We start from the raw sequence: 27,248 nt of genomic DNA, 5'->3' as shown, positions 1-27,248 counted from the left end.
TTTTCTTCCCAGGATTTAGATACATATCTGTGGCTTAAATCTGCAGCTGTTATTCACATAAGCATTCATAGCTACATTAAGAATATTCATGGGAGTAATGTTTATTTGACAGCAGGTAATTTTCCCCAATGTGAGCCGATGATCAGAGCTACAGCGTATGCAGACTCTTGTTACAGATGGTTTAGCGACCATTTGTACTAGTTCAGCTGTTTCAAGTTGAATGTTACTGCTCTTCTGTAAATACCACTATATAATATTTCTACTAAGACTTATGGAAGCAACTAAACTGATATAAATAATTGATACTACTGAAATCTCTGGCGTAAACCAGACCCCACAGAGTTCACCTGTATAAGAATTGTCCCTAAGTATTAGCCGTTCGTTAATACCTACAATGCTTTGTTTCGATTGACATGGATAATTTAATTTCATGTTTTCAATGGGCCAAATGTATTTCAAAGTTTCAGGAAAAAAGTGCAACTGTTTTTTAGAGGATATTCACTTCAAAGTTTGAAGGGCCATGATCAAATAAAAGATTAAAGCTACAGTGGTAATTAGGAATCGGATAAGGGAGGTAAATTGGTTCCTCTGTTATCTGTGTTATCAAAACTGATATCTATGGCAGTGTATAAGATTGCTTTTCGTAAGAGTGTGTGCACAGTCATATTAAAATAGCTGTCTCATATTGGTGATTATTAAAACTTACCTTATTTCCAAGATAAGGTTGCATGCAGAGTAGCTTGGCCATGTCTTTTTCAATACAAAGATTTCCAAACTAGGATTGCCACTTTTAAAATGTGCATTGCAAAATGTTTTCAAACTGCTTTCTCTGACTTTATTATGTAACTGAACTAAATACTCAAAGGCAAGTCTGCTACTAACAGTTATTTTTCTTTCAGGCAAAATACATTGGACGTAAGTGTTATTGCATATGTTTAAGTCAGTGTTAGAATGAAGTAATACAAATGTGAAGAAATCTATTGTTTTCAAATCAGTTTTGAATATGGATAATCAGTTCTGAATAAAAGTGCTAACATCACTTTGTGCTGATTTTGGCATAATTCAAACCGTGTTGTTAGCTACCAATTAAAATTATGTGCAATATATAAATGCACTTCTGAACTGATAAATGCATTTTTGAAACATCTTGAACCATAACTGAGTGCTTTTAATTTTATACAGTGAAATTATTTTTCAGAGAAAAAAAAAAGATTTCCAAAGATTAGTTAGCTAGTTCTGTGAAAATTACTTCTTAGCTGAATATGTAGACAGATCTAAAGAAAAAAGAAATAACAGATATTTTACACTTTGGAAAACTCTTCTAGTAGGGGAAATTTACAGTATTCAGCTTGTTTGCATCACGGACAAAAAAATAATAATAATTAGCAGAATAATTAACATTATAGGGAAAGCTTTCACAGTAGCCTCATTTCTGCCATTGCAGTATCTCAGGTCAAGAAAGATGGCAATATAGTTGCTTTATTGATATATTAAAATAGGTGTGCAGGCTTTTCTTATGCACTTATCTTTTAATATTTGAAAAGGGCCCTTCAATTCTTTAAGTATTTCCCTATACATTGCAAATTTCATTTTAAAACTCTAAGCTGGTTTCCAAAACCTAAAACTGTGCTTGAGGTGAAATAATTTTGAGGCTGTTTCTCTTCTCACAGGAAGAAAGAAGTTTGATATTTCCAGAAGAGCTTTTGTTTGCCTTCCTGAACACCTTTGCTCATTGTTCTGTTCCTTAAAGCTATTTTGACTTTGTTCCATAACCCCAAATGACAGTCTTCCCCTGGCTGTTTGTTTGACGCATTCCTGTGTATCATATCTTCCTGCTGGCAGTTCATCATTCAGTGCTACTACTCTTTAATATGACATATTATTCAGATATAGCTTATCTATTGGGCTCAGATTCTTGGAGTTAACTGCTAGATATATTTCCTACAAGGCATTTCCTGCAAGTGTCAATTCTTTTAGCAAGACACCTTTGGCTGCTTGAACAGCTCCAAAATCTATTTATAAAATTGGACTTCAAACCAGTTTTTCCTATCTCATTTTTCATTTATCCACAACATTGACAGTAATCAGTGAAAACAATCAAAATAATGTCTAAATCCTCTTTCTCTATGAAGTAATCTGTTAGTCAATCCGGTAACTTGTCATCAAGAAAGCAATTCTTGTCTGCAACTGTTGCAGTACTGCTGGTCCTGAAACCGATTGTCTCAAGCTTTCTCTTACATGTTTCATATCACACTGGGCTTTCTTCGCCATTTGATTTTTTTATCTCAAAAACAGTTTCTTTTGTAATCTCTAGATGTTATTTAACTGAAAACATTTTAAACTTTGGATTTTCTTGATGGTGTGTTATTTTATTTTAATTCTATTTAAGAAGATCTCCATATTATATCTATACTTTTCTTAATCACAATGAGGAAAATACTGAGATAACCTTTAAGCAAAGGGGGAAAAAAAAGGCCCATGTGCTCCCATTTGAGAACATTTTTTAAAACCTCTGTCTATGAAGCTGTTTTATTAGGGAAATTGTTCAATGAATTTTGACTTCTAAATGAGTTTCCCTGAATTATTTTTAAATTTTTTTTTTTAGATCAGGAGCAGTCCAGTTGTCATCTCAGTGCGTCTGTCCTATCCAAGTCCACCAGTAAGGAATCTGTTTTCCATCTTCTACTTAAACAGCCACGAGGTATGTAATTTCTCAAGTTCTACTTCGAATTTTTTACAAGGTGTGATCTTTTATGGTCCCTGAAATCTAGAGTGTGTATAGAATTTGGTATTTTGATGAGTGCAACTCATCAGTTGATGTGTTGAATCTGGCTCCGTGTGGAAGCCAGAATTAGCACCATGTCAATGCAATTTCTTTGTTTTACTTAAAATAAATAAGTAAGTAATAATCAGAGGTGCATCCAATAAAGTTCCTCTGAAGTGTGTGTTGTTCGTTTTTTTGACAGTTATTTTTTCCTCACCCCTGCAATGATTTTCTTGGACTTTTGAAATATGATTTCTTTTGTAAATAATGTCTTACCATCAAAGCACAAAAGTCATGTGTAATGTCAAAGTGATGATTATGTGTAAAAGAAACAAGAGGGATGCAACCTGACCTCATAATAGGTGCTACAAGTATGATATAAAAAGGGTGAATGAGTCCATATAGTAATGCAGTCCTGATGTATTCCTAGGAAACGCTTTGAAGTAAGAGATTAAATCCAAATAAATATAGCTGTATTTTAGGACTGTCAAGATGAGCAACACCACTATAAAAATATTTATGAAATACTAGGTAGAAAAGCATCAATTATTAAAATTCTTAATTAAATTTAAATTGAAAGGCTTCCTAAATTTTTTTTTAGTGAGAAATTGTATATTTTTATAATAAGTGCAAATGAATACACTTGAAAAGTAATCTTTTAAATATATTTAAACTATTATCAATACTTATTTTATCAATTTATCCTGCAACAAGTCAGTTTCCTAAAACCTGAAGTACCAGAAAGCAAAAACATGCAATTGCTAAGAAATTTCTTTTTAAAATAGAATTTTCCTAGTTTGAAGGGTCAGTTAAGGAGAAAAGGAAGGGGTAAGAAATTCCAAAAATAAATGAGTTAAGCATTTATAACTGCTTTTACTTTTTACTGGATTAGCAGAAAACAAAATAAGAAATAGACTTCACAATTATTTGGTTCTAGATATGCTTATCTTTCTCTTCAGACTTGCCAGTCCTTTCAGCTGTTTTTTTTTTCTGAGGTAGTTTTTCTGTTGCAAATTACTATTTTCTGTATTTTCCTATGTTGTTCCTGATAATTTCAAATGTGAAAATAAAATCTAGAAACTATAAACCTGAACTATCTGGAAAGAATTAAACTATTTGGTTTTATTTTATGAATTAAATTTTAGATGACATTGGTGGTCACATCTGATCTGAGATAGGATAGGAAAGGAATGAAATGCTTTTAGTGTTCTAATTTTACCAAAAATTATTTATGACTTGCATATGATAGCAATTAATTTATTTGATTTATCTAGTGTTATGGTAAAGCTTGGATAACCACAGAATTAGCATATTTTAATCATTACAAATTATTAATTGCTAAAGTGTAGGAGACAGGTAGATTTCTGTATTTACACAGAATATTTAAATATTTTTCCTAATAACTATTTCTATAGATTGCTTCTCAGATATGCTTTCTACCTTCAAAACACACAGATAAATTATTCATATCTTAAATTATTCATATCTTAAATTATTTACCAAAGAAAATAATTTTCCTTGCTAGTATCCCACACGAATGTATGCGTGAGCGTCCGTTTCATGTTAATATAGATATCAGAATAAGCCATATCATTTTCCTTGAAGAAATGGTATCTATCTCAAAGTAAAGACCTGAGTTAGAAAAATGAAATGAGGGTCAGTTGTTTTCAGTTTCATTCAAAAATTTGCCATATACTGTGATTTTCCTGAAGACGTACTTGCCACAGCTTTATTTTGTAAAGGATATTGCAGACCTTGCTGTTCCCAGTAAGCGACTGGTTTTGTTTTCTCTCCTTGAAGCTTACTATGCCTCAACAATATTTCTGGGTGGTATAGAAAGAAGGATTTAGAAGAAAAAGAAGATGTAAGAATTGATCTGGACATCATATAATTTTCTATATGTACCTTTTACACAGGCTTATATAAAAGTTGTAACTGTTGTCATGAGATGATATATTTTTTTTTTTCACAGAAGCAGTGAGGAACAAAACAATCTAATTCATGTACATAGTAAAAGTGACAGAGCAATCACTTGACAGAAATATTAGAGCAGCAAAGCAATCTTTATAAATTGTACTTTCTACTACTTATTCTTTTATATCTTAAATATTTTCATGATGTAAATCTTTTGCTCTGAGGATTCTGCAGGCTAATCTCCTTTGTTGGGAGGCCATAAGACTGGTGAATGCATGCTTCTTTTTGCACGTGGTCTCACTCACAAGTCAGGAACAGGGGAATCATGTTAAGAATCATTTTTATGGAAAGACTGTACTTTTTCACTACACTTAACAGTAGATGAAGTGTGGATTAGATGCAGGTGTTACTGCTCTGCCACTGTTCCCTCTAACAAAGAAAGAATACTTTGAAAACGTGTTAGAACCAATATTCTTCTTAGTAGACTTGCTGGAATGTGATTGCTAGATCATTTTATGAGCAACATTTATGCTTGTGGAAAAACCGTGCTTGCTGCTAATTAATTACTTGTTTTTTTCCTCACTGACTCTAAAAACTGAAGGGAGAAATTCAGAAATAGTGAGATAGGCTGAGAATCTTGGAATCGTTTTTTCATCATACTGTTACAAAAAAGCGAAAATACTAGCCACGCTGTGAAATTCTTACTCATGGTAGACTATCCTTTTTTCTTGCCTTGGCTTCACGGTAGCAACATAAGTCTCCTGGACTGCTTGGTACTGTTTCCCAGTCACATAGACTGCATTACTTCACCCGGTCCTAATACTGAAGCTGTGATCTCATTTTGCATTCAACCTCCAATCATTGCATTTTATGGCTTAGCTGATGTTCCAGGAGGTCAATAAGCCTGTCTGTTGTGAATGACTTGGTGTAGCATCAAACAAGAACAGTAAATGGGGCAGTTAGATGAACTAGTTTTTTAGATATCTCTCTCCACATTTCAGCACAAGTTTTATATTTAGAAACTTCTATATTTTAAAGCTGTCATGTCACCTGTTCCGTGTTCATCTCTTTTCCCTTTTTACTGAGATCTCTGTGATTAGCTATTTAATTTTGCCTTCTAACTTTGCTTTAGTGTAAAATACATGTATTTATTAACTCTCCCAAGCACTTAAGAAAGATAAAATATATTCGAGAAATGTATACACTGTTAGGGAGACATTTTCCAAAAAGCTGCCTGCAGTGTTAAACCACTTTGACGGCAATCAAATTTGAGATATTAAAATTCTGTGTATGCACTTTGGAAGCATGTTACTATATAGTTTCATATTTTATTCAACAATATTTGAGAAAGCATTTTAGGATATACTTTTAATGTCATGTACAGTCCATTATGATTACAGATAATTTGGCTTTTAAACTAATTTCACCTAAGAAATGGCATAAATTTTGTTCAGGTCCTCAGGCCATTTCCCTAAAATGTTAGATTTCAAGACTTCATTCTTTAATTCTATACTTATTTGCATCTGCTTTTTTCTTTCAGTAATTCTGCATGCACGATCAGTTTTTTCTTGTGATTGCTTTCAAAGACTGAAAAACAATGAAACTAACATACTTGATTTTCCTGGTTGTCTTAGTTCCTAGGAAGACTATGTCTCTGTCTCTTTAATAATGCTTTCATTATCACAAAATGACTTGAAGAGTTAGAAAAAAAGAGCTATGAGAAATAGTTCTCCATTCTAGCAGACTATTTTGAAAAGATGTTGGAAAATATTAAGCTCTCTTTCCTCTTCCATGTTTTAACTGCATCCTGTGACCATGGTTTGGTCACTCACAACAAGCAGAGATAATTTTACACTTTATAACTTACATCAGAGGTTGTGTCAGGAAGTAGTCAATATTCATATAATGGATTCTGTAGGAAAGGGACGTTCAAGCAATAAAAAGACTGAACAACCGGGTACATACACAATACTATCCTATTTTTATCTTCATAAACAGTTGTTAATAAGGAAGTTAACTGGAGAAGAAGTTACACACACTGAGAACTCACTGCAAACCAAAATGAAATAAGTAAGATAATTAGGAGATTAACTTAAAACCAAAGTGTTTTCCTTCTTTTCAGGGTTTTAGATTCAACATTTCCTTCCTTTTGGCACACATTTTCACAGGGAAACTCAAGGAATTACAGTTCCATTGAAATGCTGGAGGATTCAGGTGCCAGGTTTCCTTTGAACTTCCTTAGTTTAAGTATTTTTCTGTTTTATCTGTTCAAGTCTTCCTTCTTTGTGATGAACTTTTGCTACTTTTCTTTAGTTTTGATTTTCTTTCATTAATGTTATTGCCTTGCCTGAATTTTCACCTTTTGAAACTATCAAGTTTCACTTTTCTGAGCAAAACTGTTCAACAGATGTACTATTCACATGAGTAGTTCATAAGCTGTGGTACATTAATTACTTGTACTACACAAGATTCATTCAGGAAGTATACCACCTAGTATCAAGTCAAAAGCTGCCTCTGTCAGTGACAGAGACCTCTAATGCCCATGGTACAGATGCTAGCATATGGAAAAAACAACTCCATGATTCTTGATTTAGATTTTCTTGAACATCTTCTAGATAGTATAAATAACTTCTAGTCTGGATTTATTTGTGAGGAAGATTTTAAACTTGAATGTAGAGAGAAGACTTTCTTATTGTGTAGTGGCCACAATAAATAATACTGAATTTGAGCACCTAATTTAGGAAAACAATTTGAAAATTATGTAAAACTATGTAGAGCAGTTTGTATTGAACCTGGACTGCTCTGCAACTTAGGATTGAGGTTGTTGGTTTGAGTTTTCTCTTCCCCTGCTGGCCCTTTTGCTGACCAAATAGCTCTACAACATGCTGTGTCACGGGTATATTAACTGTTTCAAGACTGGGTACCATTTATGCAGAAGGCTTTGCACATAGGTGTCAGACATCTGTCTGACTCTTTGCGTCTGGGACCACGGGACTGGTAGGTTGGTTTTGTCATAGATGGAGAAGTAATGAGCTCAGAAAGGAATGAAGGCAAAGAGGAGGCAGGCAGTCTTCTGAAGTCAACCATCAGTGGCTCCCAGTGGTACTGTTCCTCAAGCTGTGGGTTCAGCTCACAGGACTGCAACTCATCTTTTCTTTCTACTCTACTGTCTCTCTTTTTTGGGAAAGGGCACAGTTTGGTAGATCAGGTTTTGCCTTTTACTGTCCCTGTTTTTTACCCTGCTTGTTCTTCTGTTCCTGCTCCTGAGATGCTGTTAGGGCTGGCTTCCTGAGAGGGGTCCAGGATTAACTCCTGGATCAATTCAGTGCACAAAAGCAGGTTTAGCTCCAGTTCTGCTATGTCACTATGAATATAGGACAGTGGCTAGCTGATTGCAGACTGCATCTAGATGGAGAGTTCCTGGTTGTTGGATACCTAGTAGAAAAATTTATGGGCCACGTGTCCTCAGACTGTCCACCAGTCTGTCAGAGAAAGGTTTACTGACAGGCTGTATCCCATTGTAGGTTGGTGGATTGTCCCTGACTGATGGAGGTCCCATAGAGTTGGTAGTCTGTCAACCAGGAGCTTCATGAGAATATTGTGATACCATCTTCACTAGAATATCTCATATCAAATATCTTTGAGTGAGAGACCTACCTGTCCTCCACCTTGGGGTTATGAGATTCCTTCCTCACTGGATCACTTTTGGGGTGGGCATCTTTTGCTATGCACAAAGAGACTTTGCAAACAGGCTTTATGCAATTTTAGAATACACAGCTTTGTTTTATTGGCTAATACATGCAGTAGATAACTAGGACTAACATGCTGATATGCTAGGTGTTAATATGGTCAGTATTCCCAGTGAGACACGAGATATATCTTTGCTGCCCAGGTTGTCATCAGTCATTTGGAGACGGGTCAGCCTCCACTGCTTCTTGGAATGGATTGATCCATGATGTTGCTGAGTTGCCACCTTCTGATTCTTTGCTTTCTTTCACAGAGTTTTTATATCTTTTCACTTCAGTGGTTTCTTACTGAGTCCTTGAGCTGCTACTACCATTCTGTCTGTGTTTTTACCTTTCTTATCTTGCAAGGCTTAGGTGTTTTCTCATACCTTACCAGTTTTCTCAGTAAAATCAATCCAAAGTTGTGGTGCTGTGCTGTACCTAATTAGGCTTTGCATCATAGGCAGGTGAACTGCTACTCTGAAGATTATATATGCTTTTGAAGAAATTATTGTTTATGCTAACCACAAAATAACAGCCTTCTTGAATACAGTGTATGCAAGACAGAATGACTTTCCTTCTTGGCCATCTTTGGACATCTTTGGCCTATCTGTATGACTGTTGCCTTGTTTAAACCTTCAGCTAGCGTTTTTCCTTGTGCTGTTATCTCTGAAGCGCCATCATGGCACTCAGAAGATTGTACAGATGCAGACTTGCTTTGTGAAATTTCCAGCAGAAGGGAAGGCGTGGGACTCCATGTACATGGCAGTTTCCTGATTGCTGAATCACCCTGGCTTACCTCTCTCAACCAGGTGAAACCATTATAAAAGAGCAGTGTTCTCATGTTATAGCTCACAGAGAAGCACTTTTTTTTAAAGAGGGTGTCAGTACTGGAACATGATGTGGCAACACGAGTGATGCAGTATAAGCCATACTTATCTCCAGAGAGATATGCTGACAAAGTCAATGCATTCCAGTGGTGGCATTCTTTAGTGCAGGTTGTCTCTACTGTCAGCATGGCAAACCTTGGAGAGCTCTCTAAAGCCACAGCACATCTAAGACTTTCCTCATGTGGAGAAAATCAGTAATCAGTAGGGACGTTTTTGTGTCACATTTTAAGGCACTCCTGCAAACTGACCGTGTGAATGAATAGTTGGGGAATCTGTGCTCAAGAATATTCTTACAGGGAAGCCTAGTTTCAGGCAGTGGGAATTATAGTGTTAATGAGTGATATGCTTTTCAGCACTGAAACAGGTGTGCTCAGTATATTGGTACATCAAAACTTGAAATATTCTGATACAATGATCAATAAAACTTAAAGATTTTTATTTGTACTTTTCTGGAATGTGTTCAGGCCATATTTTATATATATTTATAGAGCCTGTTATATGCACTCTTTTTACCTTTGAGTTTTACTTTCTTTACAAATTATATGGTGTGAACGTATCTTTACGTGTTTTTGCAAATCCAGGCAACTGTTTTAGTGAAATAACTTAAAGTTAATGAAGTGAAAGGCAGCACTGTAAGAATAAGCAGAAAGTCTTTGTTACTGTTCTTTTAAAAACAACCCCTTAAATTGAAGGAGTAGAACAGTACATTCCCTTGACTATATAAGGCAATGATTTATCTACTTCAGCATGCTCTCCTGATGTTGCAAGAGGAGAGAGAGGAAAAGAGATATTCAGGATGCAAATAAAAGAAGGAAAGACATCAGAAACCCATCTTTTGCATAGTCTCATGCAAATCCACATAAGACTTCCCATGTGGATTTATCATGGAAAACAGATTTTCAAGCTATAATTGCCTCACTGATTTAAGCTAGGCCATGCAGTAGGTTTCATCAGAATCTCATGATTTGTTACTGAACATCCAGAGTATAGCACTTCAGAGCATTTAAACTATGCAAATCAGCCTCAGGGGAGGCTGCTATTTCATGTTATCTTAGCCTATTTCTCTATTTAAAAATATCTGCTGTGTTTTAGAACTTGATAAGAAATTATCTCCTTCAATTTCAATAGAGCTAGAAAATGAAAAGATGATTAATTCTGACTTAGAATAGCATATTGCTGCTAATCTATTTGATAACAGCTGTGGATGGACAAGATGGAGCCAGAATGTGTCCTTGAATAAGACAGAACTACTTACTTCCTCCCCTCCCCTTTTCCTGGTTCTTGTTTGTAGTCTTCACTTGTTCAGGTAATAAACCCAGTGAAAACTCCAGAGACACAGATTTGTTTCATCCTATAAATTAATCAGTAAATCTATGTCTAGCTCTAAATAGGCTATAAAAAATTATCTGCACTAATCTTTTGTTTCCAGCCGCACATGCACAGTGGGGAAATTACCAGCAGTATCAAACAGTTGTTTCTTGAGCAGCAGAACTAAAGAAGCTTCATTTTCTAGACTTCTGTCTTATATCCGTTTTTCCTGTCCTCCTCTGCTCTTGAAATAATCACAGCATGTCTCTGTCTCCCATTAATTCATCTGGGCCAGACCCTTCCACGTCCATGCTCCGCCCCAAATATACACTAAAGACTAAGCTTCCCCCCTTCCCTAAACTAGCTAGTAATTTCCCAACTGAGAACTACAATTGTTGAGTCTACTGTAGCTTTTCTTCATTTGTGTTTCTAAGTTGACTTTCCTTGTCTATCCAGCTGTTGAGTTCTGCAAAGCATTGAAAGAGTGTTGGAGATCTATGTCTAACTTTGCTGAAAGTGGACAGAAGACTAAAAAAGAAACAAACACCCCCCACCCCCCACTGGTATTGATATTAATAGCAAAATGTGTTGAAAGATGGAACAATTGCATAGATCTTTTTTCCTAAAGAAGAGGCTGAAAACAATTTCAGAGTTCTTGAAAACATTACCTTAACATATTGTATTTTTAAATGAGGAGGTATGTGTAGGAAAGAAATTGAAGCTCTTGTGTAAGAACTTTTGGAGATGGAAGATCATGATAAAATTTGATGGTTTTGACAAGATGGTCTGAGAGGTTGAGGGGAAGAAGAGCTAGTTGGTTTGAACTTTAATGTCTTTTTTTGTTTTAATTACTATATTCTGTCCAGGAGAGAAAAGACAATTTAAACTTATTAAGTAACTGTCTGGGGCACAGATTTTATTTTAAAGCATAAATGCTAGAAGGCAGTATTGAAACTGAGCTTTCAACCTTGAAGTTTTATGCCTTAAGAGTGCTTGATAATTACACTGTTGAATTAATGTTCATTTTTTTCCTACACTGAGTTTTTCTAGAACTTTTTTGTAAAATGTTTTCATCAATTTTTTTTTTCTTTTAGTCAATGAAGAATGGATCTCGAATATAAGGCAAAAGCTAAGGGAAAGTAAAATTCTCTATATAGTATGCATTCAGTAGCTAACCAACAATATTTATGCACAGTGGTAACAGAATTCTTCTCAAGATAGTGGCTCACGCTTTAAAGTCAGTGAATCCTTAAGATTTTTCTTAGTTAGAATTTGATTTAACTGGCCTGCAGGAGCATTGTGTACTTTAGCTTCATTTAAAAAGTTTTATTTCCCAAGTGTTAAGCTTTTTATATATCTATTTCAGTATGAGGATCCCTGCTCTGACCCTTTTTTTCTCATCTGAAGTAGCATCAGATGTCCTTAGAAGTCCTATAAGATAAGATAATTATCCTGCCAAAAAATTAACCTTGCTTCTACACATTTTCCAGAGCTCTATGAATTCTTTTGTCTACCTTCTCTACTCATAGTTCTACAACCCTTCGATAGATACATATTTCTGTTGCTTTCTGAAAAAGTTCTTACACTGCAAGCTCAGTTGGAATTACATGAAATCTCAATCTGAATTGCAGTAAAAAAATTCAGAAAGGAAAGGTGGTTATTTTTTTCTCTTTTTAGTTTAGTCACTAAGTCCTCAGGACTAGTTGTTTGAATTGGTTAGGAAAGCTGTCAGAGTGTGCTGGGCATGCAGATATGTATTTTCTACTTCTTGGTGGAGTCAGTGTTGGCTGGGCTTTAGTTTAGCAGTACACATGATAGCTAGATCCAAAATTGTTGCCAGCAGCAGAAAAAATCTTGCTGAATAAGGAGGTTTAACATTTAAGAGGGTCTATGATGTAGTGAAAGGCTTAGTATGCTTAAAACTAACGTGAACCTCAGACTGTGAGAGGTAAGAATCCAGCAGACTTTGGGACCACAGAGGGTTCTCTTTCCCCTTCTTCTGGAGTCAAATTCGAGCCAGGGGCTTCTCCTGGCCATCCAGCAGCCAGGCTGAGCAGCTATTCCTGCAGACAGACCAGCAGACGCACACACACAGTACAAACACAGCCAACCAGACAGATCAACACAGAGATCAGTGCCTTTACCTGCACACCCATAAAAACAATCAGCACTCACGTAAATATGAACAGCACGGGCAGCCTGGTGCAGTTGCTGGCGTTTGGCTGATTAGGATTGAACTGTGCTGGAGGTACATGCACACACCTTCAATCTATTGATGCACTAACACACCCCCAGATCTTTTAAATATTAGCATAGACTTTGAAGTTTCTCCAATACTCGTGTCTGGCTCCTAGGCTCCTTATCCAGTCACTGGCTCAGACCTTGGGTCTTTCTGAATGCTGGTCTGCTGCTACTTGCTGGCTAGTCCAGCTCAAAGTTCACTAGCAGAACATAGGCATACGTTCACTCACTCAGCTCACAAATACACGCATGTCTGCTGGTCTCTTGAATACTAACACAGATTTTAGTCAGTCCTGTATGCATGCTCAGTCTGTAGGCCCTGTAGCCGCTCACTGGTGCTGACCATGGGTCTTTCCAGATGCTGGCCTCCTGCTACTTGCTGGCTACTCTGACTTGATATTAGGTAGCAGCTGACACCCAGCCACCCACGCAAAACACTGTTCTCTCTGAAGACTGGTCTTAGACCTAGTCTCTCCAGTAGCTGGCACTCAGGCCTCATCCTACTTGCTGGCTAGTCCAGTTTGAACTTTGCTAGTGGCCAACTCACACAGAGGGTCAGGATAGGGAGTGTACTTACTTACACAGAAGATAGACATAGGATTTAATAAGAGTATAGGATAGTGATCAAGCCTGAGGCATTGTCAGACAGCTTTACTGGCCAGCACCGGCTTGCATGACTGGCTTCTTTTATCCTCTTTTACCTTTATTCTCCTATGCTTGTTCCTCCCTCATCCACTTTGGTCTTTCTCTTTTCCCTCCTGTGTTCTCTCCCCTAAACATCCCATAATAAGTTTTGTACACACTTAAATAATATGTTTGGTTCTGTGGTAGGGTATGTGATTCATTGAAATAAAAGCTGCTAACAACTGCATTCAGAAGTCAGACAAATTATTCATGATAGGGAAAGATGCATTTGATCTGTTCAGTTCTGACTGATGGATGAAGTTCTTGATTCAGTAGCATATTTGAGTATGTTTAATTTCAGGTATGTAAGACAATCCCTAAATAGCAAAGAATTTAAATTTAAACATCTGCTTCAGTTGCACTGAAATTACAGGAAATGTAAATGTGTATGTTAGGCATGTATTCTAATTGCTGTGGTGCGAAAGAGGTGGGATTATTTGTGTGTTTAATTATTTTGATAAATACTCTAGTATGCCGATATCTATATGTTCACCTCAAAATTATATATTTCTCCTTGTTCACAAGCTATAACTTGGATCAATAATACTGTAGCTCCAGTTCTTGACAAATGGGGTGTTTAAAACTGTTCTCTGTAGGGGAGGAATAATTTAATTAAAATGAACATCATATCCTTAGTACTCCGCTGCTTTAATTCTCTTCCCTAGATATTTTGTCATACTATTACTAAGATTAACAAATTATTCAAAATATTTTTTATGGGGGAGATAATAAATTATTCATATTCTCATTAAAAATTGATATCTTTCAGTTACCAGGGGGAATTGGATTCCCTGATTTACTTTTGTGTCACAAAACCTGAATGATTAGGCAGGGCCTATTTTGGTTTGATAAAGCCACTGGGATTGCACCTGCCTGAGTGTATTTGCAAAAAGAATGCATATCACTAGTACCTCTTTCCTCTTCATATAAGTCTCAGTAAAAATTGATTTATCTTTCTCTTCTACCTTTTATGATGCATACAGGACCTTATTTTCAGCTTTCACAATATTTATGCTGAAACCCTTCCTGTTTACATGTAGATCAGGTTGACACCTTCAATCATCAACATTAGTAACGATCTTGCATCTTACAATAATATTCAGGTTTAAGCAATATTTATTTGTTTAAATGCATCACCAATACCAAGCTAAAAAAACCCACCCAAAACCCAAACCAACCCAGGGAAAAAAGAACGTGGGCACTACTGCTGTGTTTGCCATGTGTGAAAGAGGAGGACGTGCTTTAACTGTAACTCAGTCTTTGCCTCTATTTTAATGTGATGCTTATCCTGCTCATAAATCATAATATATAAGCCAACAGAGGGGATTTGGATATCAAGTATAGGACATGATTTGGGTATTCTTAGGGAAATGCAGAACAAAGATTTATGTTACAAATAGATGAAAAGTGTTTGAATCACGACCTTTACTATTACAAGGAGTAATATCTCACAACCATTGAAGCATGCAACACAAAATTCTTCATTGGACATCAGAGTTTATGTTAACAACATACATAAGAAGCTTTATTACATTCATAGTCACTTGGTCTAGCATCATCTTCTGCTGAGGGGAGGGAAATGGAACTTATTTCTTTGCACGGTAATGATATATTTTGAGATGACAACACGTTTAAAGGCTCATGAGAGCAAAGTTGGAAGAGTGTTTGACTCTCTGGGACTCTTCTTGCTAGGACATTAACTTTACCATGCAGTAGTTTATGCCCAAGGATTTGACACTTCTAATATTACTGTTAATATGCTATTTTAGGTAAAACCTGCATTTGCAAAAATAGTTATAAACTTTAAAATTTAAGTAGGTAATGAAAGTGCACTAATACTTAAGTACTTCCCACCCTTGCATGTTGTTAAGGTACTTGACAATTTTATTTTCACAAATCTCCACTTACTTGAGGGAGGGTATTTAACATTGTATTCATTTTAACCCAGAGAAACAGAGGTATAGGTGTGTACTAAAGCTTTCCCATACTAAAGTCATGAGTGTTTCAAAATAAAACCGAGGCTTGAAAGGTAAGCAAATCCTCTTTTCTCATAATTGTTTGGTGAAGCATTTGGAAAACAATTTTCATACAAAGTGTAAAAGGAGACTTAGAATGCAAACTATTCCATGGAACTGTCTAGAAGTCCATGACGCTTCCTGATGTGACTCAGTTTCTTTTATCTGTAAATTGGAACTATTAACTTCCTCTTTAAGATGTGAAATTCAGTCTAGTTCACATATGAGAGTTTTTTGTAATAGATGAACTTATTAAATGCAAGTCATGTTTTGTGATTGCCTTGTTTGCCTGCTTGTGTTATAAGAATGTTAACATTTAATATCCTTTTGTACACTGAAGTGAAAACTATAGTATTGCAAGAACTTTTGATGTTGAAATGTCTTTTATCTGATTGCTTCACAAGCACTGAAAATCCCTTATAAATTAAATCATTTTCTCCTTTATATAAGTAATAAGATAAAACAAAGGTTAATAGCCTGTAAAAATTGCTATCTATTAATTACAGGTACCACTGCCTTTTTCACAATGAATACCAATAATGTAATCTAATCCCTGACGTTTGCTGCCATTTTTATTACCTCTGCTACATACAACCAGCAGAAACCACAAGCTGAATTGTATGCAGTCCTGTTAGAGGCTGTTACAGTTCCTTTTTTCTAGCCATTGTATACAATTTTGTCTTTTCTATTAAATAGGAAAATAAGTTGATTGTTGAAAAGAGCTGTTATTCAGACCTTTATGAATAACACATTAAGTTTTCTACATGCACAAACAAGCAATTCAGTTTTATCACACACAATAGTGAAAGACCACAATACACAATATAATAGCATGTCAGTAGCTGTTGAGGAAATTTTGGATGATCCTTATCTTTCCAGCTTGCTTTACATCTCTTCAAGTGTAAAATCACCGATTGTATCCTATTAGTCTTTTCTTCTTACTGATTTGTCCCTTTTCCAACTCAAGAATGAATTTTTATGTTACTTTTGTTTCTTGGATCCACAGATTTACCTGATTCTCCCAACTCTGAATTAAGTGCAAATGCTTTTTTTCACTACGTTTTGGTAGCTCTGCCTGTTATCGGTTAGAGAAACACAGGGTTTTTTTCAAACTTCTTGAAGCCTATTTACTTATAGAGTCCCTCCATTTGGTATGCAATATTAGTTAGCCAGTGTTGCCTTCTACAGGTGCTGTTCATCTTTGCAATACAAATATGTTTAAATGATTCAAGATGAGAGTGAGAGATTCAGTGATCCCAAATTATTTAGTTGACCAAAGAGAATTTTGGTGGTGATTCATTTGTTCTACCTCACTAAAAATCAGAATGTTGGTAATGAAGAGTGTTCACTATCACACGAAAAAGCAGGAACTGAAACCAGATCAATGTTATTCAGTAGCCAAATACAAAATGAAACAAGTTTTTAACAATGAGCTTAATCAACTCTCAGAACAATTCTCAAAGAAATGTGGAGGCTTCACCATCACTGGCAAATTTTAAACCAAGCAGACATGTTTTTTCTAATTAAATTCTCTTGTTCAAGAAGAGCTGTTGAGACTGAACCTTCTTTTTTCAAATAAGTTCTGAGAAATCCTGTGTATTTAGGTCAAGTTAGATGATCACGACGACTGAAATGTTTAGCAGTGAAGAAATGAAAGAAATCTCTGTGGAGTTCTGGATAAGTAAACATTCTTTAAACATGCTTGTATTGATTCAATCAAAAATGGCAAAAAATACTTTGAAATTTCTGAATTAACATTTTCAGAATTTCCGTTATATTATTTTACTTATTCTTTTACTACTTCAGGATGGAAACAGGGGCAAGAAATCAGGTACTGTCAATAGATGTGGACTGTACAAGTTTTCTTTTCTTTACACATAACCATTGCAGTCTGTTGCTTCTAAAGGATCACCATTTTCTTTTAAGTTTTGTGGTCATTAGTCTTTACACAAAAGGCAGATATCGAATAATGAAATTAAATTTGGAGATCCAATATATTCCCTCAGAAAAAACTATAGATTGTAGGAAAAATGAACTACTAATTTTTTTGAACTCTTTTCTAACCTTTTCTCCAACTCCGTGCTGCCATATATCAGAAAATAAACCTTTTCATTTTTTTTCCATTAAGTTGATACCAAATGACAGTTTGTGAAGATCTGTTCACTGTCATGTTTATACACAAGGATTTTTTCCTCCACCTTTTCTTCAGTTGACACCTATGACAAACAGCTATTGGGAAAAGCTTTTGTCCCTACATTTGTTCAACGTTTGACTGCAAATCAGTTATGCCTTGTGGTGCTTTAGAGACTGTTCTCAACCATATGGAAAAGGAAAATGCCTTAGATTTGAAGGCTGGCTGCTTCTCATTTTGACAGATTTAAAATGGATAATCCTAATTGATTAAGTCACTTCCATGAAAATTTTCATTCCCAGTTATCTCACCACAAGTTATTGTCAGTGGAAGTTACAGTTACTGACCTAAAATGTCTCCTTCCTATTCCAGAAAGATATTGTTTTCACGTAGTTTTATCCACTACTGTATTTTAACTAAGTTTTAAAAAAGAATCAGCAATGATGATCTGTTTTCTTCCTTCCTGAATCAAAAGAAAAATAAGTTCTCTCTTACTAAGAACTAAAAATGAGCAGTTTGTGCAAAAATAAGTAAAAGCTACATTGTAGACATTTGTTTTGTATTTCATATGAAAATGTTGATGTTGGTAGTCATCTTGCCTCCTGAGTTGTGGATTACATATGATTTCAATTTCTGGATTCACACAGATGTACAGGATCTGCAGCAGCCACCTCTGTTCAGAAACACTGCAGCTCCCATTTACCATTGAGTCATCCAAAGCCTGTCTTCTGTGTCAGTACAATTCAGAATCATCCTGACACTGTCAAGTAATTTGGGTCCTTGATCATTTCCAGAATATCTTAATAGTAATTCCTGCTTTTAGTGGCATTTTCTCTCTCTCCACTGGGGGACTTTATTTGATTTTTCATCTCCTACCATAACAAGTCCTTCCAGTCCAGTTGATTTCCTACATGTCTGCTTCTAAGCATTTTGTCCTTTTCCTCTTTTTCTGGAGGTCCCCAAGCATATCCCTCTATATTCTCAATTTAAGAGGCCACCAACTCACATATTTATTGGATTTTTGGAATACTGACTATGGTTTGCTCTAAATTAGGACTACAGAGTTGATTTTAATCTTGTTCACACAACAGAAAGCAATGCACAATCCCCAACCAAGAACTGCTAATTGTCTTTATGGCTGGAAACTCATGCCACATTTCAACTACCCCTCAGGAAACCAGGAGAATTGTAATAAATATCATATTAACTACAGGAATTCAGGGGATAAAATATTATGAGACTTTAATTAGGTCTTAATAAAATTTAAACATGATCTATATCTATAACTGAGTCTGACAAGTGAGTAGCTATGTGCCACATCATTGACTGATCCAACATCTCCCAGATTTTTGCAGTAGGGTTAAAATATTTCTATACATATATCTAAACTGATGTGTCCTTATGTGGTATAATGACTGAGTAGCGAAGATGTAGATCAATAGCATGTGAGACCACACTGACAATAAAAGCAGATATTGTGTAGATATAAGAATTTTCAGAGTTTGAAAAATAAATTATTTTGTAGTTTGAGACCTATGGACCTAAGACAAGTACAGTATGTATAGGTTCTGTCAGAAAGCATTACTTGTTAAAAGAACAAGTTGATGTGAATTACCAGTTTGGCCATAAAAATCCAAAATGCTTCTGAAGTAGAAAGACACTTGACAGCTCAACATAGTTTCTTGCTAGAGGATATTGCTGATGTTTTTTTCTTTGCCTCCTCTAGGAACAAATTACCGTTCTGTGATAGTCTTGATAAACTCTGGAGCAGGTTTTGCATGACAATGATAACAGTCAGAACATAAGATGCATTCTTTAAATTGTCATCCTGGACATATGATTGCTGGCCTCTGTATGAGGCCACTGCAGTTAAATCAGTGCTCACTCCTAAAACTATAGTAAAATCCAACAGCAATGACATCCAGGCCATTATTTGACTTCATTTTCTCCTGGACCAAGGAAGTAATCAAAATGACTTGCTAATAAATGTAAAAGAAATGAAGGTTCTTTGTCTTCTCTGAGGGATTTTCTTTTCCTACATAAAATTTTATAAATTGAGTCCTGAAACCTTGTTTTCAGAGTGCATGATTTTTATTTTTACTTTTTCACTTGCATTATGCCACAAGAAACATCTTGAACTCCTAGCTAGCATTAGGAAGAGAAGACTGCTTGGTTTAAGTACCAAGTTGTCTATTGCTGCTGTTGTTAATGCATCATATGCTATTTCTGTGGAAAGTCCACAATGCATCTAAAACCAAATAAGCAAACAGAACTGTTTTGCAGCTGATATTACTTTATATGCGTAGCATATAAAACACAGTAGAACAAAGGTTTTGAAATGTTTATTTTGCTGTCTGAGAGCAAGAAACTACTCAAAAGTGTGAAACAAAACTTCTATAGAGAGATGTGACTTGAGGGTGATAGAGGTCTCAAGCCTTCAGGATATTCTCTGCAGATATCAGCTCCTAGCCAAAACCCAAATACTTCAGTTACATTGCAGCAATATTCTGGCTAACCTTTGAATATTTTTACCTATAGAGACAAGGACAAACAAATTGGATCTGCAAAGCTGTGAGTAGGAGAAAAGTTTCATTTAAGGGGACAACTTTTAGAATCGTTTATGTGAAGACTGAACCCCTAGCTCTAAAACCCGTTGTTCTGCCTAAGGATTTGAGTGAAATGCAAGTAATCTAGAATTGTCTTTTGCATTTTATTTGCTTTTCTGCTTTGTAGGTAGGAGCTTGACCATATATTTTCATTTAAGCGTGATTTCTTTTATTTTCAGGTTGAATAATAGATGTAACTAATTTCTTCAGAATGTTCGAATCTAGAGATTATCTGCTGACAAGTTTCAGGGGTTAACATTGAGGCTGGCATTGCCACATGTTGGGTTTTAGGATGTTGCACACAAAACACAGTGGGCAAAAGGGTACATAAATGGAGCAAAAAAATTCTTGTGTGTCTAATTTGACAGGCTAATAAAAGTTATTGTGAGTCCAGTTGCAATAATACTACCATTCATAGTCAACAGTAATACAGAAAAGCCTCTGTTAACATAGTTAAAATTGTTACACAGAAAAACTTTCCTATTATTTACCCTTTTCTTCTGGTGTAATGCTCATCCTTCTGGTGTCCCTCTGGGTCTTAAGCTTGACAGCATCAGTCCTGCCCAGGTGCAGAGGTTGGATGGGGATGTCAGAGAGCTGTCAATGCCCCAACTTCTTTGCATGGAGGGCTAGTAAAGTGTTCGTTCCTCAACAATTTTGGGATCTGGCTGGATTTATTTTTATGCATTATCTTAACACGGTCTGCATAAATGAACTTTCTCTTTACTGGTTCTCAGTTATTCAATTTTCTATTCTCTGCTTTATCTAAACTAGTTTAACAAGATTGTATTCCTGTAGTGACAGTCGTGGTTTGTGTTTACAGTTCTGGACGTCTGGTACCATCCGGTGTTTACACTTTTGCAAACCATTTTTTATTCTAGTATCGTAGATAATTCAGTCTGCGCAGATGTTTACTCATATCTCTATAAACTCAAAATATCCTAAACCAAACCTGGCTGCTAAACAATTACTATCATAAATAAAAGAAGCTAAGATCAACTTATGCCAAGAAAAAAGTGAATCAAATCCTTAGACCCTGCCTTGTAAGGCCACTAAAAAGCCTTTCAATAGTAATGGAAAGAAACCATGTTTACTGGGCTACAGAAGTGTTCCCTCCAGTAGAAACAATATTCCTACTACGGGAAGTATTTAGCTATGAAATACATGTAGCATATTTTGGGTTCTGTCATTCACAGAACTACTGTTTTATGACACAAGTCAAATTAATGGGCAAAAGTTACTTTTCAAGAGGGATTCTTCTTACCAACTTTGTCTATTTTCTTGAGTACTAAGAAACCCAAAAAACAGTGTAGAGCTCAATTCTGCCTTACGACAGAAACCTGTAAACCTCGAATGACGAAGAGTATAAATATTAAGACTATGAAAATGCATAACTCAGGAAATATATATATGTGACTCACAGCAGAGAATAATAGCTAAACTGGCTGTTTCAAAAGTTTATAAACTATGTCAAGGAAACAACTTTGGAAAAGGCAAAAGTGCTGAGTAATCATTCTATCCCATTCACTTACAAGAGTCAGTTGGAGACATATATGTCTGTTTCCAGTTACTGTCTGCTGTATGAAGTGTGATATGTCTCCTGGAAACTTGTAACAAGCAGTACAATTTTTGGTTGTATATGAAAAGTAGAAGGATGTAATAGCACCAGTGTCATTACCAATTCCACAACACTTGGCAGATTTTGATTAAAATCTGCCATAGCTTCAGAACTTGACTGTGCTTTCAGAGATCGAACTAAGAGATACGTATATCCAAGAAAAGTTTAAAATGAAAATAAAAATATATCTGTCAAAAATAATCAGATATTTGACATATTTAAAAAAATTCAATTACACCTGAACTGAAGCAGTTTCCTTTCAACCATGGACTCAAGACGTTTTTGTATGTGTTTGGGTCTAGAAAAAGATTAAGAGAAGGGGAAGCTGTCATAGTCTTAATTTACTTGCTGGTACTTTATCTTAGGGTAACATGAAGTTTCTTTAAGAGAGAAAGGGTAAATTTTAGTGGTTTTTTTGTGGCTGGGCACTAAAAAGGAAGTCACACGTTTACAAAGCATGTGACATTTCTTGTGTGGCGCTCTGTCCTGGTTTTGGCTGGAATAAAGTTGATTTTCTTCCTAGTAGCTGGTATAGTGCTGTGTGTTCGATTTAGGATGAAAATAATGTTGATAGCACACTGAAGTTTTAGTTGTTGCTAAGCAGTGTTTATACCAAGTCAAGGACTTATCAGCTTCTCATACTGCCCTGCCAGCAGAGGCTGGGAGTGCACGAGAAGCTGGGAGGGGACACAGCAAGGACAGCTGACCCAAACGAGCCGAAGGGGTATTCCATACCGTATGATGTCATGCCCAGTATATAAGCTGGGGAAGTTGGCCAGGGGACACTGCGGCTTGGGGATTGGCTGGGCATCGGTCAGCAGGTGGTGAGCAATTGTATTGTGCATCACTTCTTGTATATTCTATTCTGCCCCCATCCCCCCCTGCTGTCCTTTTCTGTCCTATTAAACTGTCTTTGTCTCAACCCACGAGTCTTACTTTTTTTTTTTATTCTCTCCCCCATCCCACTGGGGGGTGGGGAGTGAGTAAGCGGCTGTGTGGTGCTTAGTTGTCAGCTGGGGTTAAACCACGACACTCTTGGATTCACAAAATATTTGTGTGGTTATTTTCTAGTTTTTGTTAAGATTTTAGGCAGGTTATTAAGTGCTGGTAGACTGTTTTGTTATATACAGAACACAGTTAATTCACTGTAGTAGAGAGGGAGAGAGGTTGACCGGGCCATAGTTTTCCTGTTACCACAGTAGGGCAGAACATGTAAGATCCTGTTTCTAAAAAATATGACTATCTATCCCTCCACTCACCTCAGCAATCCCTCTCCATCCACACTGTGTTTCTGGTCTTTCTTCTATGTCATTATTTATCAATTAATCTCTTGAGAATATCAGAATTATATTTAAATATGTGCAGAAATAAAATGAAAATTTATTTAAGGAAGGACCAATGGACCTAATGTAGCTGAGTTTTTACTTGTCTGTTTTTTAAGGTGTCACAAATAGAATCATTCAGAAAAAAGATGTATTGATACATCTTTTACAGTGCTGATGTAGAAAAGATTTTGCATTTTTTCCTTTGACTTTGCAGTATGCCTTCTGCTTTCTGTGACTTTGGATCTAGGACATTACTGTGCTGCAAACCTTTTGATTTTGGATGCCTGGATGATCTCACAAAATTTTATCAACATAAAATTGTTGTCAGGGAAATAAAGATGATAAACAATTTTCAAATGTATAAAACGGTCAAAGGAAGATGGGATAGATCTACTGTCTATCAGATTATTGGAGGGAAAAAATAGATTTGGAAGGAAAAAGCAAGAGAAACTGCCAGTCCATCATAAAGTTTTAGAAAAAGTGTTGGACCATAGGATAATTAGAAAACTTTTACTACTCTCATTCCTGATTATTCTTCTTCACTCCTTACTTTTATCTATTTGGCATTCATTCTGCCAAATGACTTTCATATAATGCAGTCTGGCCTCCTCCACTCATTCTGCTCTCTGCCGTAGCATCATTTTGCAAGTTACTGTCTATGCCTATTACCCTTTTGCTGGTCCCTCAGATGTTTTGTTTGTTTGTTTTTCCAGTCCTATTGCTCGCTATTCCCTGTCTTTACAACAATTTTCTTTCTCTGACGTGTGTCTTACGTGTTGCTCTGTACTGCTGCTCAACCTTGCTTTCTTACTGTTCTCATCTCCTACCATTCAGATGTGTCTTTCTTAATGGGCTGGCCGACCGGATTTCTGTAAAGTGAACCCAAATTCCATCATCACAGCACCTCTGAAGGGAAATTGCAAAGATATCCCATGCTGCCAAGACAAATGCATAAGATAACAGCAGAGATGGAAAATATAATTGAATGTGGCATGTATATGAATGTCAGGCAATTTTTTTTTTAGATTTAACAGGTCTGTGACACCTACCCAAAGTCAAAGTTGCAGGTACCAGAGTTTCAGAGATAAGAGGGATGTTCTGTGATAAACCAGTTTAGGAGGTTACGTAATTTCTGTATTACTGCAGAACATTCTTACACCAAATTTGATAATCAGATGTGATATAGAAGTGATGGAAACCTTGTTCTGAAATATATTAGGCAATAATCTTATACTGGGGGTTAAAAAAATTATTGTCTATTTATCCTCAATAAGAGAGTGTGATCTTCATGATCTCTGTTACATGTATTTTTTAAAGTTTTCTCAGAGTTAAAGATCTTAAGTGTATTTTTTTCTTGTTTTGGTTATCACCAAAGAAGTGAATTACTGTACTTGGAAACATTTTTTTCTTCAGTGTGCTTAACCCTTGTAAGCTTAGTTGTTACTGCACTTCAACGATAAATAAATGTAATAGGTATTTCTGTCAAAATAATGGTTTTGATTTTGGCTGCAACTGCACTATAGGCTATTAGTTAAAGAAGGATAATTTTATAAACGAAAAGGAAACTTATGCTTGGCCTTTTAGACATGCTTCATTTAAAACCAAAATAAATTGCATTAAATGAAACAACATATTTAATTACTGAGCCCTGTTCTCAATCCATTTATTTTAATCTAAATAGCAAATGTTTAACTTGTATCCATTATTTTGTACCAGAAAGAAATTCTTCTAAATTAAATCTCTTAATGAAATAAGCCAGAAAGTCTCTGCCAGAAGTATACAAAATTGTATTAACGCAAGATTCATAAAATGGCAAACAAATCTTATAAACATGCTGTATCTAATACATTTTATTGTGTGCTTATGATAGTGATGATGTGAAGCCTTTCAGTTAAAAGACTCAAACATTCATTCCTTTATTTGTGCCATTTATTTCTTAAAGCAACTTCTCAAGTTTTAACCAGTCATTTGTGAAATTGTTTATTGGCATCTGAGCTGCATATTCATGACTTAAGTTTTTCAACTAAGCAACTCAGCAGCTCAGGGGGGATCTTATTAATGTATATAAATATCTGAAGGGAGGGTGCAAAAAGGATGGAGCCAGGCTCTTTTCAGTGGTGCCCAGTGACAGGAAACACAGGAACGTCCATCTGAGCATAAGGGAATACTTTTTTTACTGTGAGGGTGACCAAGCACTGGAACAGGTTGCCCAGAACAGTTGTGGAGTCTCCATCCTTGGAGATGTTCAAAAGCCTTCTTGGACACAGTCCTTGGCAACCAGCTGTAGGTGACCCTGCTTGAGCAGAGGGGTTGGACCACATGTCTGCCAGAGGTCCCTTCCAACTTCAACCATTCTGTGATTTTGTGAAGCTTTCAGAGGCAGGGGAAAGGACAACTCTAACTTTTGGTGGAAGAATCCATAATTCAGGAAGCAGAGAGTCCTCCTAGAAATACAGTCATTGTGGACCATCTGTGAAAGGACTCTCTCTTGTATTCCACCTACCTAAATAAACTGTACTGAGGGAAGGAAAATGGTGATGTAAACATTAAAAAGCAGGATGAGATTGATTTAACCTTTAGCATTTTGTATCCTTATTGTATTAGCTCTTTTACTTACTTTACTGTATATAAGTTGAACTAACTTGAAGTGCATTACATTCCATTTTCTTTGTCCCAGAGAAGATGCAAATAGGAGTTTTAGCATAACATGCCCTGAGAAACCATAACTTAGATCAAGTTGTACTTCGTTTACGGATTTTGCTCTTCATGTCTGAGAGGACATGAAAGACTGAGCAACCAATTATCTTCCTGGTTAATTTCAGACATAGAAAAAAACATTCAGAACTTCACTGATATATGGTTCAAGACACATGACTAACTGACATTTTAGTAATATATGTGCCCTTCAAACATTCAGCTTGAGATGGTAGTTTGTTTCATATCTTCCTCGGAGATGTAAGTCATTCATCTTTGAATACTGTTTTGTATAAATACCATAGAACCATGGAACAGCTCAGGATGGAAGGGACCTTGAAAGATCATCTGGTCCAACCTTCCGTGGAAAAGGGAGCCTATATGAGATTATCTAGCACTCTGTCCAGTCGTGTCTTGAAAATCTCCAGTGACAGGAACTCCACCATGTCCCTGGGGAGGTTGTTCCAGTCATTGATTGTTCTCACTGTAAAAAATTTCTTTCTTAGGTCACAACAAAACCTCTCCCAATGCAACTTGTACCCATTGCCCCTTGTCCTCTCCACGTGGCTCCTTGTGAAGAGAGAGCCTCCATTCTCTTTGTAGATGCCCTTTAAGTACTAGAAAACTCTGATAAGGTCCCCCCTGAGCTTTCTCTTCTCTAGGGTGAAAAGATCTAACTCCTTCAGTCTTTCCTCATAGGGCAGGTTCTCCAGCCCTTTGATCATCTTTGTGGCCCTCCTTTGGACCCTCTCCAGTCTGTCCACATCTTTTTTGAATTATGGGAACTAGAACTGGACACAGTACTCCACATGCAGCCTGACAAGTGCTGAGTAGAGTGGGATGATCACGTGTCTATCTCTGCTAGTAATGCCCCTGTGGATGCAGCCCAGGAGCCGATTTGTCTTTGTTGCTGCAGCAATGCACTGCCGAGTCATGTTCAGCTTGCTGTCCACCAGGATCCCCAGGTCCCTTTCAGCAAGGCTGCTCCCCAGCCACATCAGATCCTAGCCTGTACTGGGCTCTTTGGTTATGTTGTCCCAGGTGCAGGACCTTGCGCTTATCTTTGTTGAACTTCATGCAGTTCTTGCTAGCCCACTTTTCCAGCCTGTCCAGGTTTCTCTGTAAGCTGGCTCTCCCTTCTGTCCACCTCACCAGTTTAGTGTTGTCAGCAAACTTGGTGAGAACCTCTGCCTTGTCAGCATTATATGTAACTAGTTTCCCTGCCCTGTTTAGCAATGGGACTGTATTGCCTGTGCTTCTGCTTACTACTCACATATCTGAAGAACCTTTTCTTGTTGTTCTTGATATTTTTGGCCAATTTCAGTTCTAGCTA

At 36.3% G+C, this 27,248-nt stretch overlaps 1 protein-coding gene across 1 annotated transcript in view; it reads left to right on the top strand.

The window, feature by feature from the left end:
* The window catches only part of CFAP47 (cilia and flagella associated protein 47), a 363,098-nt gene that overhangs the window by 288,627 nt on the left and 47,223 nt on the right, over nucleotides 1-27,248 (top strand). Inside the window, 1 exon segment of the mRNA XM_050891106.1 lies at nucleotides 2,606-2,701. Within this exon segment, the coding sequence (XP_050747063.1) occupies nucleotides 2,606-2,701 (96 nt within the window).

This window comes from Gymnogyps californianus, chromosome 1 (genome assembly GCF_018139145.2).
Source record: "Gymnogyps californianus isolate 813 chromosome 1, ASM1813914v2, whole genome shotgun sequence".
Taxonomy (NCBI): domain Eukaryota; kingdom Metazoa; phylum Chordata; class Aves; order Accipitriformes; family Cathartidae; genus Gymnogyps; species Gymnogyps californianus.
This window is presented reverse-complemented; position numbering and strand designations above follow the sequence as displayed.